Source organism: Nyctibius grandis, chromosome 1 (assembly GCF_013368605.1).
Source record: "Nyctibius grandis isolate bNycGra1 chromosome 1, bNycGra1.pri, whole genome shotgun sequence".
NCBI classification, from domain to species: Eukaryota; Metazoa; Chordata; class Aves; order Nyctibiiformes; family Nyctibiidae; genus Nyctibius; species Nyctibius grandis.
In genome coordinates, this window is record NC_090658.1 from 11,840,520 (window position 1) to 11,855,862 (window position 15,343).

The following is a 15,343-nucleotide window of genomic DNA, read 5'->3' on the forward strand; positions in this document are numbered from 1 at the left end:
CCCGCGAGGGAAGGCGTACGAGCGGCGGCGGCGATGGAGGGCGGCGCCAGGCCGGGCCCGCGCATTTGTGAGGGGGATTGCGCCGTCCTGAAGCGGGACGACGTCTTCAAAGCGGTACCCGTGCTACGGCGGAGGTGAGGGGCTGCCCCGCGGCTTTCGATCCCGCTTGTCATCTCCCCCCCTCGGCCGAGGTTTGCGCCTTCCCCCCCGCCCGGCCTGTGAGGCGGCTCCAGTGGTCGTGGCGCCTGAGGAAAGGGGGGTGGGTGTCTCGGTGTGGCCGATGTGACCCACAGCTTTCCTGCCGTGCCAGTCAGAAATAACCGCCTCGCTAGGCTGATGTGGCAGGCAGCATGAAAGATCTTAATGCTGCCTCAGTTCCTAGGGACCAAAAACACCCAGGAGATCTCCTGGCTGCATTTCTTATAAGAATTTGAAAGATATTTAATATGGTTTTGTGTTGTCATTGTCAAACTGGTGCCGATTGAATAGGAGAAAAGGTGCAGCAGCCTCAGGGGCGTATCTTCATCATACTTAACCTCGCTATGGCGTGTAATTTCTGTGAGATGCACCATTGCCTTGTTAATAGTAGGGACAGGCTTCAGTGTTCTCATCGGTGTTAGACTGTGGGAAGATGCTAGCTGTCAGTTCTGGACAGTTACTGCTTTGGAGAGGATGCTATGAAAAGTCTCCTATTTCTCTTTCCTAGGCCAGCTGGCATAGCAAGAAGCACCTGCACCCCAGCAGGAAATACTGTAATCAGTGGACACAGCCTGAGCTCTTCCCCTTGCAGCAGACAATTTTATAGACCAATGTGTAGAAGTCAGTATTGAGTAATGTGGCCAGACATCTGATTCAGTAGCATGGAGATTTAAAGGTACTATGTTTGAATGAGACTGGTTTAAAAATGGCATAGCTCAGACCTAGGAATTTGGGAGTACTGGTTATTGACAGGCGTAATGTTCACCGGTAGAATCTGGCACCAAAGTCAGGTAGTTACTCTGTTAGCCTGCAGAGCACTGCCAAGATCTGTTCGTTGGGTCCCTCTTCAATTTTTGTTTAAAACTTCTATCACAAAAGAAAGAATAAAAAAGCCAAAGAGTAAATATTGCCAATGGAAATTAAATAACTTCTGCATTAATTTTTCCTTTTCTGTAATCTGATGAGATTATAGAATGGTCACTCCAAGAACATGTGACAAAAGCCGTGGTGGGATACTCTGTTTAGAATGGTCATCAAAATGCAATTTGAGCACATGCACACAATTTTTTATCTATCTAAATTCTTTTCAGTCATTTCAAGTCTTTTATAATCTTTTATTAGTCTTTTAAAATGTGGGTTGGCAGGGATTGAGGGACTTTACGTAAGCAAGTATAATGTCATTAATTTTTTATTAAGAGGGTTTGGTAATGTCTCTGATAACTTTTTATTACGCTTTATTTAAATTCTGGATTGTATTTGGGGATACAAATAATATTATATGTAAAATATATGCATGAATCGCGTACTTCAACAGTAGAAAACTGGAAATAACAAGGAACTCAACCTTTTTGCTTAGCTTCAGAATTAGTGATGAGTATAATCAGCATAATAACAGCTCATATTGGTAAGTTTTGATTCAAATGTGAGTGTGGCATATACACTGGTGCCTGTTGCATTTGACAAGATCAGTATTTCTCTGGTCAGCAAGGAGAGCTTTGTAGGTCGGCCTGCATGTTAAAGGCTTTGTGGGTCCTTTTTTGGTGAAGAAGGAAAAATGCAAACCTCCCTTAGTGCAATCAAAATGAAAGGGATAATAAAATCCTTTTTTTTTTTGTATTAAACATTTTTAGGATTACATGACACTATCTGCTGTCTGTTTTCTTCATAGTCTTTTCAAAGGAGCTCTGCAAAATACAGGTTCATGCTCATCTTTTTGCACTTATCTGCATGACCCAGCCTAGATTTAATATCACAGAATCACAGAATCAGCTAGGTTGGAAGAGACGGCTGGGATCATCAAGTCCAACCTTTGGACTTACTTTACATTAATTTCATTCCTTGCCTTGTTCTGACTGTCTCTGTCAAAAATGGTACTATATAATTCAAGTGCTATAGCCTTGTTTTAGCTGCCATTTTAGAATTCTTTCAAACGAAAAAAAACATTTTCTTACTATATGCTCAATTTAAGTACTTTGTCCTTTTCCTAAACAGTTTTAGTTTAATGTGGTGTTGTGGTTAATTTCACTTCTTATGCTTGTCCTGGTTTTCTTCAAGGATATAGATAAAAATGGCACATATGAAGCTATAGTTTAGTTTCAACTATTGTGGGTTTCAGACATAGTAAAAATAATGCTTTAAATATCATTAACTTCTTCATTATTTCAGAAAAATTATTTTTGAGAAGCAGTGGTTCTATCTGGATAATGCCATCGGACATATTTATGGAACTACGTTTGAAGTAACCAGTGGTGGAAATCTCCAGCCAAAGCAAGAGGTGGAAGAGGCTACCACAGGTATTCCAGAGGATTAACTGGTGTTTGGAAAAATGAGTTCCAATGAATTTGTTTCTTTGATAATACCAAAGATGATGGAAAAGCTTTCTATGAATCATTTGTTAACATTACTTATATTCTTTCTGTCATAAAGGTGCACGGTTTTGTCTTGATCTGCTGTTTCACTAGTCCTGTAACAAATGAACTTTTTAATATGGGAGAAAATTTGAACCTTAGTTTAGGTGAATATATATATACCAAGGGGTATTTTACGTACTACATTTCATTGATTGTGTAGGAAATGCTTTGCCAAGGCCATGAAGCATGTGGGTTTAATCCTGAGAAGTCTGCTTTCTGTGAAACTAAAATCATATGTTTCTCCAACTTAAAGATATTTAGAGCTAGATTTTACAAATCTATATCCTTTTCCTTTAGAAACAAAAGAAGCAGGTACAGATAATCGTAACATAGTTGACGATGGAAGGTCTCAAAAACTGACTCATGATGACATAAAGGCTTTGAAGGACAAGGGTATTAAAGGCCAGGTAAAAATAAGGTTTTGGTGTCATTTCTGTGCTACCTTGATGACTGTATTTTAGTTTATGAAGTAGGCTGTTCTTTTTATCAGTGCATAGACTTCTGTGCTTTTCTTTTGTTCTTCTGCTCAAGTCATGTTCTTCCTAAAGATGTGTTTTTACAAAAACGCAAAGGCTACTTTCAGAGAAAACTTCATGTAAGGTTGGCAGCTTTGTCAATAGAGAGTAAAGTATGAATTTTTACAGCATCAGAAGTCATAACAGACAAAAAGAAATATTAAAACCGCTAAGGAAATACAGCTTGCATAATCACCTTTTAGTTTTGTTTATAAGATTCAAAATATTATTTCTATATTACAGATGTATTAAAATCATGCAATAGTTAAACTAGCAAAGGTGTAGGAAAGGATTATGGATAAACACCAAAGTATTAACAAAGAACACTAACAAAGGGACTATCAGTGTGCCTCTAGGTGGTACCTACCAAACACATGTGATGCTTGTGTTTTTCTGCACCTCAAAAGCTAAGAATATTATCAAGAGTTCAGTTCCGTTCTGTTAGAAAAGGGATTGGATTTTACCCCGCACTTTGTCAACAAGAAGTGAGGCCATCTTCAATGTTAATAAAGCATTGCAGTCAGTTCTGTTCTACATGTTACCAGTCAAAATTCTCTCTCATTTTTGGTTTACCCTTTCTAATAAAAATAAGAAATTGCTTATGCTTACATCAAGTTCATCTCCTCTTTGCATCTTGCTGTTTGCTGCTGCTCTTCTTCAAAGTAGCTGTCCTGCTTTTGCCTGTTTAATAATGGATGGGTCCAAGGAGTTTAGAATGGCATTTCTTCTGTTCCCATGGTTGTGCTGCTCGTGGTGTTACCTCTTTGAGAAGAATGCACTAATCAGTCTGATGATAGCTTTGACATTTTCTGTTCGTTCTCATTATCCGTGGCAGAAGATCATTCTGGCTTTTCTGTATGTCCTCAGCATGTCTGTGCCATACATCTACCCTACTGTTATTTTAGATTATTAAAATATCCTACTTTGTTAACTCTGGCTTCTGAACTGTAGCTGAATATTCATTTTAGACTGTGTTCTATTAGCAGCAATAGATATTATTCTTCCATGAATGTCTGGTAAAATTTGAACTCATGTTTGTGAATGGCATGTCTTTGTGACACAGGCTCAGTTTAGAGATGATTGATTGTTCTTTGAAATAAAGCAACCTCAGTGTTAATGGGGTTTGATTTTCCTATGACTTCCCAAATCCTTCCCAGGACCTGAGGGATAGGTGTTGGGATGAAGACATGAAGTGGCAGGTACTCCCAGGGCACTGCAAAGTGCCACAGCTTCCCTTTGGCTTTTGCTTACCCTAGAAAAATATTCCCTGGTTTCCTCACTGTAAATTTTACTGGAACAAAAAAAACCAACAGAACAACCCAGACACTGCACTTAACTTTTTCCAAGAATAAGTCAAAAAAAGAAAGATACGCTGTTTCATGCCATTAATAATAAATTTTAAGTGTTTGAAGGACTTTAAGAAATAATGGCTTAAAAAGCAGCAATAGCAAGTGAGAATTACTTGCACCACTCTGTTTTGGAGCAGGTTCTTGAAGTACAATGGGAGATGCAGTGTCCACATCGAAAATACTCCTTTTGTCATTCCCCACCACCCCCCTCTCCAAACTCCTCTGGGGCCAGGTTACACTATTGCTCTTCCTCCATGTTTAATAGAAACTTACAATTTTAGCAGTTAAACTACTTTGATCACAGCAACCAAAATAGCACCGTGCAGCATTTGTTCTTGTATTGCAGGCACGGAGACAAACCCCGAGCAATGAAAGCTTTTTTCTGTTGGAGGTCTTAACAATCCCTCCAACTGGAACCTGAAAGTATGAGGAAGATAACTTGGATTGGCAAAGGGAGGATATTAGAATAAGGAGACAAGGAAACAAAAACTGGAATTCTAGGAAAACCTAGGAGCTAGAGAAGGAAGAAGTCAGGGAAGTTTTGTAGGAAATAGTAGATGCTAAAGAGTTTGACATTGTGCAAGGAGCAGGTACAGGAATCTAGCACAGTTTGGGAGGCAGAAGAAATTAAGTGGAGTAGAGGACATGTCTGATAAATAGCCAAGGTGTAGGGGAAGAACTAGTACAAGATGGAAAAAAAAAAATACCCTCAGAGATAGAGATGGTGAAGTCAGACAAGATACCCAGCAAGGGAGTTGGATTAAAGTAAATACAACATATGACATCAGGTTCCTTGTTTTGTTTTGTTTTTGTAAAATATTTTTGGATGTATAGCTTCACACAGGACTTAGGGTACTGTCATGCAAACCAGTTACTATGGGGAATGTTAGACTGACAGAATATATACCAGTTGTTCCATAATAACTGCCAATAAACATAACTTTGCCTCATTCTAAATAAATTAAAAATAATCACTTAGAGAAAGCAGGGTAGTCTCATGCACATTTGGCATGGGATAAGATATATAGGTACTGAGGGCTGCAGTAATGACTTGCTGATGCTGAAAGGAACAATCCTACTTTTTCTTTATCTGTGGCCATACGAGCTGCTCTCTCTCCTGAGTTAGTTCTGGCACCTACCAGACTCCTTCCCCACAAAATACCCCATTTCCAGGATAAGCATTTTCAGTTTTATCATTTTTATGCTGGTGTTATGTAGTTAAAGAACACCTAGAGACAAAAGTATATGATTAAGTTCCTGCACATAGTCAGGATAGTGCCTCACTTCTCATGTTGATTAGTAGAAATCTACTTTGCCATTAATGTCAGTAGAAGTTAATGGTATATGTGCCTCTACTGGAAGAAAATATTTTCAGTGTTTGTTTAAAAAAATACTATATATGAAATGAATGAGAAATAAATACCAGCTATAATAAAAATAAATTGTCTCTTCCAAGGAAATAGTTCAACAGTTAATAGAGAACAGTACCACATTCAGAGACAAAACAGAATTTGCTCAAGATAAATACATAAAGAAGAAGAAAAAAAAGTAAGTGGATTTTAAAATGTGGAAAATACTTAGTAGTTCTCTAACTTCTTGAGCTTGAAATAAGACTATGACTTTGTTTCTTACAGATATGAGGCAGTTATTACAATTGTAAAGCCATCCACTCGCATTCTTTCAACAATGTATTATGCAAGGGAACCTGGAAAAATTAAGTAAGTTTTCATTTTGTTTCTTTTTTCAAATTATAACAGAAAGACATTTTAATATTTTTCAAAATACCTGTATTGTACCAGAGTATATAATACTCACATTTCTTCTTTTTTTCCTCTATATGGAAAGATTGAAAATTAATGAAAAATAATGTGATATAGAAAATGAATCAATATGATATTGCAGCAAAGAGAAAACTGTTTTGCATGTAGCATCAGCTTTTACCATTTCCCTAGCACCACTATCTTGCTCATTACCTATGTAGACAGAGATGCTCTTTGCATTTTCAGAGGTATCTCTGACCTGGTTTTGGTCAGTGGCATATTGTCTCTCTTTTCTGGCTCAGTAATCAAAATAACAAGCCACCTTCCAGAAGCAGGTATTTGTGTCTTTAATGCTTAGGGATTCCAAATCTTCTTCAATCAGAAGTCTCCAGAATTAAAAAACATGTGGTTAACATTGAGGGGTGGGAGTGGGGGGAGCGATGACAACAGAGATCTAGCTGCGTTTGATTTTCACTTACCTAAATTAAATGATACATTGTTACAGACGTTGTTTAAGATGGACTGATTTATTGGTTTTGAAGTAGTAAAAGTAGATCTAAGATGCTGAGACTGAAAAAACCCTCAAATTTATGTTATTTAAGGCTTCTCAGACCTTTTTCCTTCTTTTTCCCCCATGTCCTTCACTTGGCTTTATTTGCCTATTAAGATTAGTTGTAATTTCCTTGGCCATCACTGAATCTCTTCAGTGCAGGCACTGCAGTCAGTAGAGTTAGGTTTTGATCCTGGATTGCAGGTGGTGCCTGCTACTGCAAAACAGAGGAAAATCACTGAGGATAATTACTGGATTAGGAAATGCATTCAAATACCATTTGTTCTTTGCAAAACTGACATGTCAGAGAGAACAACAAAAAATTGAAAAGAAGTTTAAAAAGTATTTTGTCTGACTGGTACAGCATGAGGTGTGCACTTTATTATGTGCACCCTACTTCATATCTTACTTTTGCTATTTTCTTTGTGAACCTAAACACCAATTCCCTGCTAATTTCTTGTTGGCTCTGGTTCTAGTCCTTTGTTATTACCAGATGGTTAATCATGAGTTTCCGCATGGTGACTCTGAAAGCCACTGATGCCGTTCCTGAAAATCTTACCTGTAATCCAGCTTTTTTTGACAGGCTCCTAAGCTAATAATACACACTATTTCTAACTGTAAGAAAACTAATTTGGTATTTCTTAAAACCCTCTGTCTTCTAGCCACTTGCGATATGACACCCTAGCTCAGATGTTGACTTTAGGAAACATCCGTGCTGGCAACAAGATGATTGTAATGGAAACATGTGCAGGCCTTGTGCTGGGTGCGGTGATGGAGCGCATGGGAGGTAAGTAACAGCAGGGTAGCTTTAGTGATGTACAGACTGAGGGCTTACTTGAAACTTAAGAAATGCACATCTCTGTGATACTTTTAAAAGGCAGTACTTCAAAACACTTTCTCAGTTTTTAAAAGCTACTGTTACTGTCTCCGGTATTCAAAGAGATACTTGTAGAAAGTTGTATTTTGCGTATTTCAGTTCTATTTATTTTTCACTATTTTAAAAAATATGAAATTTAAAGTTAATATCACTGTATATTGCTCTATTTTAGTTTCTGTCTTAGCATAACAACATTGTATTCAGAACAGGCTGTAAGGAGCTTGCATGCAGATTCTTCCCAGGCACCTGGGAAGTCCAGGAAAGTAGATGGCAGAAAACAGGAATAGTAACACTGGAATTCACAGACTGCAGCACTGAAAATGTTGTCATTCCTCTTGTTCGCTGTGTCAGAGATTTAACATCAGTGAAGTGTGTATTTTAACGTAGTATATGATGTTTTCTTGAGTGTATTCTAGAAGTTTGACTTGTTTTTTATTTCTCAAGCTCAGTGAATTAGTTTCATTGTAAGTCATTCAAAGACACTAGACAGAGGTGACAATTATATTCCGGAAGCCTGGAAAGGTAGGAAGTGTGATGTAATGTTGTGCACCCAGATGTGCTGTCTGTTGGCTGAGAAGCACGCAGGCAGATACATTATAAATTGTTTTTGTTTCAGCAATGTTTGGCCATAGGGATACTTTCTGAAGGAAATTAAATAAGATGCAATTTCAATACAACTATTGAAAAGTTCTTTTTAGTACATTTAAACATCTGACATCTCTTCCTTTAGAGGGGCAGTCTGGATGTTGAATAAATTCTTTGCCTATTGATGCTGTTTAAATTAGCTTTTATTTTTTATCAAAACCACTCCATAGTTTTAAGTAACAAATCCTGTAGAAAATGTGTCTTTTTAATTCTTAATTAAATCAGCTTTTCTAACAATTTGTCGCTGCTTGTATGTTCTGTGCTAATCCTAAGTACATGTTTAATACATGCATAATCTTTGCGTTACCTTGTCCTTTGCAGTAACTGTTGTCCTTGCAATAAAGATTTTCCACCTTGAGGCATACTTCAGCAGCCTGTTACATTTGATGAAGGTTAGATTCAGAGCAGGCAATGTACTTACCTATTCTTAAAGGTATGCTTCATTGGTCCCAGAATCCTGTCTTTCCAATGTGTTTGTGATTCTTTTGCTCTCATAGGCTATGGATCCATTATTCAGATGTATCCAGGAGGGGGACCTGTTAGAGCTGCTACCAGTTGTTTTGGATTTCCAAAGCTTTTTTTCGATAATCTTCATGAATTTCCTCTCAGCAAAGTGGATAGTCTCCTCTCTGGGACATTTTCTACAGAGACTCTGCCTTCAGAACCTGAAGATAACGTGCTAGTGGAAGAAGAAAGCAATGGATTGGCTGATGAGAAGCAGACGTCCCTACAGGAAACAGAAGAGGAATCTGCTACTGAAGCAGCTATGGAGATCAACCAAACAGAAGAGCAAGAAACAATGGACATTAATGCTGAAGATGTAGAATTTAAAGAGAACAAAGAAAAAGAAAATAAAGAACACGTAAGACTATTTATTGTGGTTATTCAAGTTTTACAGTGTCTATATACTTAAAATTCTGCTGTCTGAATAAGACATGCTGAAATACATCTTATTCGGGTGTTAAAATGGAACTCTGGAAGTTGTCTTTTGTCTTATATTAAGTTAAAGCGCAAAAAATGAAAATTCAGTCCATGCTGTAGTGATCCAATATATAATTACTGGTTAAAGGGCAAACTATTTGTTTTGTTGTTCAAAGGTTCGGGAAAAGCAAAGAAAACAATGGGAGAGGAGGAAAAAGCTGATAGAAACTGCTGCTTTGTTGAGAGAGAAGAATGCTGATGGGTGAGTTTGTTTGTAGTCAGAAAGGTCTTCTGTTTGAAAACACATCTACAGAAAATAATTTCCTTTGAAACAAATAAAAGCTTTGTTTTCAAAGTACCCTAATTTTTTGCTTAATACTTACAAGCAAGCAGTCAACCCAAGTGTGTCTTGGGTCTTGTTTGGTTCTTCCCTGGTTGAGATTTTTTCTGTTATTTAAATGGTTTGAAATTTCATGATTTAAAAGTCATAGTTTCCTGACTATCTATGAGTAAACATTTAAAAAAAAAATCTATTCTATCCAAAGAGAAACAGAGACCAGGTAGAATTAATACAAAACAACTGCTGATAAAAATCACAGGATTCTAACTGGCAAAGAATTCCAACATTACACTGGAACTAAGTTTGTTGTTTGGGGGATTTGTTTGGTTTGTTTTTACAAACTCATTCCTTTTTTGCACAGGAAGAAGCACATAACTTCATTTTACCTGCTTTAGCCAGGATCGATTGTTCCCAAGAAACAATTTAACATGAAGATTTAATGCCAGAAGTTTAAAACAAATACAATAAAGTATTCCTAGAAATTCAGCCCCACAATAGTGTAAGAGCATTTGGTGGTTGTGACTTTTTCATTATGTTCTTAGCAAATGCTCAAGTGATTTGAGTTAATCAAGTAACATTGATTTAGTTCATTTAATAACATTTGTATTCATTTTTACCTCCTAAGAATATTGGCTCCCTGGGAATAAAGCCGTTCTGCTCAGATAAATTTTCATCTACATCTGTTGGTTATGTTTAAATGCTTGTGTATAATTTTTATCATTATGAAATGTTTTAACTCATGCTCACTCATATTTTAGTGTATCTCATCTAGCATATTTAAGTGTTAGAATTAGCCTTTTCTATAAAGATGCAGAGACAGGTCATCCTGTGTTCTCTGAAGCAATAAAACAGGAAGGGAGGTTTGTAAAAGTACTGCACAGCTGTTTGGCAGCAGCAGCCCCACTGGCAATGCCTGTGGGTGACTGTTAAGCTGCTTGAACAGTGGTAGTGTTTTGTTCTATCTGTCTCCTGCACCCATCATTATAATTCATGTCTGTGCATGGTCTGGCAAAGCAAAAAATCAATATTTGACTTTACTTGATTCTTCCTGTAGTGTAAAATAGTAAATTCAGTTAAGTTTGAGTTCAAGGAGGCCTATTTAGTATTTCATTGATTTGTTTTTAATCCCTTGCATAATTCTTTTGTCCTTTGTAATGCATGAAAGCTATAACAAATTATATACCTGAAGGGATGAGTGAGTTCTTGCTTTAGGAAGTTCTTCAGCATGATGGTGAGGGGAAGAGAAGGTTATGGTTGCCTGAAGGCACTGTCCCAGGTGGCTCAGTCAGGATCACCCTTCTGTAGTCATCTGCCTTTTATAGCCCACCATTTGTTTAGAGCAAGAACCACAGGGTACATATACTGCTAAGCCAGGAAAAATTGGCATGGAATAAAGAAATGCTTCGAACTAACGACTTGGCACGTGAGTAGAAGCAGGCAGGGAAGGTAGGATTTGGGTTTTTTTACAAGAGAGAAACAGGAAAAGGATAGGTAAAAGCTGGTGAACATTGGAGGGGGGGAGAAAGATTAGGACACTGTCAGAGTAAAGAAAAACTGTTTGTTAGGTAAAAAGAGGGGCACCAATTTTAAGAGAATTATCTCCTGAGATCCTGAATTTAACAATATTTTAAGAGAATTACCTCCTGAGATCCTGAATTTAACAATAGTTACTACTTTATGTAGAAGATACAATTTTAATAGAATTTATATCTTCTGTGCTGTTATGTGGTAAAACAGTGCTTCTACTAGACCTGTTTTTTCAATTCCATTTATGAGAGTTGAAGTCTATCATAGGCCTTTGAGGGGAAAAAGGAAGACATTCATTAGGGACTTGGTATTCTTGTAAAGACAACTTTTAAGATAGACTATTAATTTTTTCTGATATGATGAAAGTGGAAATTGGTTTATAGACACACCACGTGTTCAGAATTAGACCACCCCCCCCTCTCTCTACCCTTCCCTGCCCTTCCTCTACCTCCTCCTTCTTCCCTCTCACCCCATACATTAATTTTGTGACTGGCCAGACTACCTGCTGGCAGCAATATGTGCTGCCATATGAGAGAACAGAATTTGGTTTGTCACAGACTCTCTCATCTCTTGCTTACCTTCCTGTGGCCTGGCAGAGCTCCTGGTAGTGTCAGTGCAGCACTCGAAGCCTTCTGAGGCACAGTCTGGAGTCTTTTTTCTTTACGGTCCACTTGGTTAATTACTGAGCACAAATTTTTTTGGAGTTTGGATTTGAGGTAAATCTGTAGCCTGCAAGGCCACGGCCAGCAGAAAACTAAAATGCAAACAGCTGTAAAAGAATTGTCTCACTTCTTTATTGCATTTAGAAAATTAAACATCCATTTTTACCTCCTTTTGTTAGGTAAGTGTGATGGTGTCTTCAGTGCTGTACATTCCCCTGGAGAACAAGTGTTAATTAATTGATGGGTCTTTTCATTTACTAACTGTATACTGGAGAAGTAGTTTAATTAGCCCGTTCTTTCTGCACCAGTACAACTTATTAACTCATTGAATCTTAACCATTTCTTGACGTATAGTTTAGCAGTGATTTTTTTTTTTTTATAAAAACTTGAGATACCTGTGGAGAATCTTAAGCATCTGTAAATATGAGTTATAATGTGATATTAAAATGAGGATGAAGAATAAAATATGAAGCCTTTAAGCTGGCGAGGACAACAACAATCTTTTTAAAAGGTTTTTGGTCATGCCCACTAAGGGATTGTTTTCTCTTTAAATAATAACTTTTTTATATAAAACTGTATTTAATGAAGATGACCCAGTCTAAAGAATCATGACTGAGGTTACATTCTAAGTAACAATTAGCAGTCACAAAATTTAAATTATATTTGGACAATGGTCTTAGGGTAGAGAAAGCAGCATGCAAATTCTTGGGTCGCAAGAATTACTGTGGAGCTCAACACAGCTGAAATGAGTGCTTCTGCAGCTCATTTAATATGCTGCACTTTAGGGAACAAGTGTTTTATCCTCTTAATTATGCAAGTAGGAAATCGTGATTTGTTTTGATATTTGGGGAGTTGTTAGAGCCATGAAAACAGGCTGATTAGCAACATTTAAGTTAAGTGTGCTAAGCAGGAGAAAATGTGACTTGATGAATAGGTTTTAGAAGCAGAAAACTAATGCGTGTGAAATTTCTTTTGCAGCTTAATTGTAGCCAGCAAGTTTCATCCCACTCCTTTATTACTTTCTTTATTGGAATTTGTTGCTCCTTCAAGGCCTTTTGTTGTCTACTGCCAGTATAAAGAGGTAAACAGAGTATGTTACTTCAGCTGTTACAGTTCAAGTCTGCGACTATTCTGCTGTATAACCTACTGTTTGTTTTTTTTTTAAGGCATTATTAGAATGTTACACAAAGCTGAGGGAAAGAGGCGGTGTTATTAACCTAAAGCTGTCTGAAACCTGGCTACGAAACTACCAGGTAAGGATTGCAGTAAGTGGCTGTCAAAACTGCACGGGTACTGGGGAGCAAAACACTCTCTGAAAATAATGTTTTTTGGACTGACTGAAACTATGTATAAGCTCATGCATCTGTTTTACCTGAGAGCAGGCAAAATATTCTGAAGGGTTTTAATGCTTCCTTGCAACAATTTCAAATGGAAATACTTTGTTTTTTTCTTACAAAGCATTTCATTTAAACATTTGCTGAAATATTTGTAGCACACTGACAAATCTAATAGTTGTGCTGCTTTAGTAGCTAGTGTAAAGTGAGGGACAATCTAATGTCATGTAAGAGAGATGGAGCAAAATGTTACAAGTGTTTATTCATTTCCAGTTGGTTTGATAGCTGAAAAAAAATTTGTAATGGTAAGAATGGTGGTGACTTACAAAGCCAGTGTCTTCAAATAACATGTTTCCTGGAACTAAAGTAACAAGAAGTTTCCAGTCTGGGAACTGAACAGTGAAAACAAAATGAGAGGGGAAAAACATCTCCACAGAGAAAAATGTCAGTTCAACTAACTTTTTGTTTGAACAAGATGTTCTCAGATGTGGAGTACCCTCTCAACTAGGAAGCTGCAGAAGCATCTCTGATTTCTAAGCACCTCACCACCTCTGAAGAGGTCATCGCATTTTACTTACTTTATCCTCGCCCGTAGGCTTCTGGAGTCCTTAAGGAACTGTTATTTAGCAGATGACTTAATTCAAGGGTGGCCATGATTACTGACTATGGATCAGGCAACCAAACCAGGAATGATTAGGAGGTGGATAGATGAAGATGTTCACATGAGTTAGGCTTGGCAAGGGTTGCTGTGTCCAGGTGCAGTTAGGAACAATACTGCAGTGTCTCCTGGACACAAGTAAAGCGTCTTAGACCTGTGATGGCAGTCAGAGCAAGGAGGAAATATAACTGAAGAGAAAGCGTTCACAGAAAAACGTGACGTAGCTGAGAGTGATGGGTCATTGCTATGTCTTACCTTAAGAGGAACCACGTAAAGATAATAGTGACAGAACTGGAAATTACTGTATTACTTAACGCTGTTGTGCTAGACCAGCTGTGGTTTTTTGCAAGGTACACCAGTTCTGAACACATTAATGAAGCTTTCATGTATCCCAAACCTTGACTTTATAATTTTGCTGGAAATGCCATGAAGAAGTAATCAGTAAGGCAGTAGCCGGTATTCTACAGTGTACCAGTCTGTAACTGGTTTCTGGTATGCAGATACTTTGTCCTTTAAAGATAAATACACTTTCCAAATGGCTGTTTGTTGTGGTGCCTGGAAAAATAATTTACATCTTATACCATAAGCTTTAAATTACACAATATGATGTGCACATACAGAGTGATTTTTTTACAGATGCTTGTTTTTTTGTTTGTCTGGGGTTTTGTTTTTTCAAAGGTCTTACCAGATCGAAGCCATCCAAAACTGACAATGAGCGGAGGTGGCGGGTACCTTCTGTCTGGTACAACTGTTGTCTTGGAGAAGGGCAAATCTGATTCCAGTAATTTAGAAGCACTGAAGGTAGAAGAGCCATCACCTAAAAGATGCAAAGTTCAAGACCTTCATTGTTAACATTAGAAGAATTAATTTGGTTTTGAGATCTTGGGAGTTCAACTGTTAGTAAAATAACAAGTATCCTTCTGTGCTCTTGACAGCACAGAAATTGTACCCATCATACACCTGTCAGCAAAAAGCAGCAGAACTGTGTGGGGTAGGGAGGACTGTCTCGCCCTTTACCAGTTTACATGATCAGAATGAGAAGAAAAACCCTTGGAAGCAAACATCACACTGAAGGTACACTTCAAAACGAAGAGAAGATCAAGAGAAGATAAAGCATGAGTGAAGGCATTCTGTCTGTTTGTTGCCAAAGGTGGTTTTTTCAAAGGTTGAGTCCGAATCAACACATGGAACTCAGCTTCCCATTTTCCCAGAAGAGCATCAGGGTAAAACATTCTACATGGTGACCTCCTCGCCCCTTGGACACAGAACCCGGCTGTGTTCAGTAATTTAAGGCAGTAGAATGAACAGCAAAAATCATACACTTTTCTTTCCAAAGGAACAATAAAAAGAGAATACTAATACCAGAACTTTACAGCATGACTCCTTGTTTTCCTGAAATACAGAAGAGTGTATGTTCATAAATTAAAATACCAAATATTTAAACAGAATCTCTATTAGTATCACCTGTCATCTTCCTGAGAGCTGTTATATGTTTTAAGATAAGACTATTTTGAGAACTGCTATATGTATATATATTTATGCTGCTGTTTTATCTTTCATGATGTGTAGCTTTTTTACTTTTTTTTCACTTTGCAT

General features: G+C 37.6%; 1 protein-coding gene across 2 annotated transcripts; it reads left to right on the top strand.

Moving 5' to 3' along the window:
- The first annotated feature begins 13 nt into the window (after positions 1-13).
- TRMT6 (tRNA methyltransferase 6 non-catalytic subunit) lies at positions 14-15,343 on the top strand. Of its 2 annotated transcripts, none has more exons than XM_068405938.1 (11): positions 14-134; positions 2,365-2,492; positions 2,907-3,016; positions 5,930-6,021; positions 6,108-6,191; positions 7,446-7,570; positions 8,803-9,167; positions 9,403-9,488; positions 12,734-12,836; positions 12,922-13,008; positions 14,426-15,343. In XM_068405938.1, exons 1-11 carry the CDS (start codon positions 34-36, stop codon positions 14,597-14,599), a joined length of 1,455 nt encoding a protein of 484 aa, XP_068262039.1. In that variant the 5' UTR covers positions 14-33; the 3' UTR covers positions 14,600-15,343. The 2 variants fall into 2 exon arrangements, with proteins under 2 accessions (XP_068262039.1, XP_068262047.1); XM_068405946.1 differs by lacking the exon at positions 2,907-3,016 and adding an exon at positions 707-874 and having other exon boundaries at positions 51-134.

Excerpts from the sequence above, each read along its gene's own strand:
- TRMT6 (XM_068405938.1), top strand. The coding sequence starts at position 34 with ATGGAGGGCGGCGCCAGGCCGGGCCCGCGCATTTGTGAGGGGGATTGC. Across the intron at positions 9,489-12,733 it reads AGAGAGAAGAATGCTGATGG|CTTAATTGTAGCCAGCAAGT; the intron begins GTGAGTTTGTTT and ends TTTCTTTTGCAG. Across the intron at positions 12,837-12,921 it reads TCTACTGCCAGTATAAAGAG|GCATTATTAGAATGTTACAC; the intron begins GTAAACAGAGTA and ends TTTTTTTTTAAG.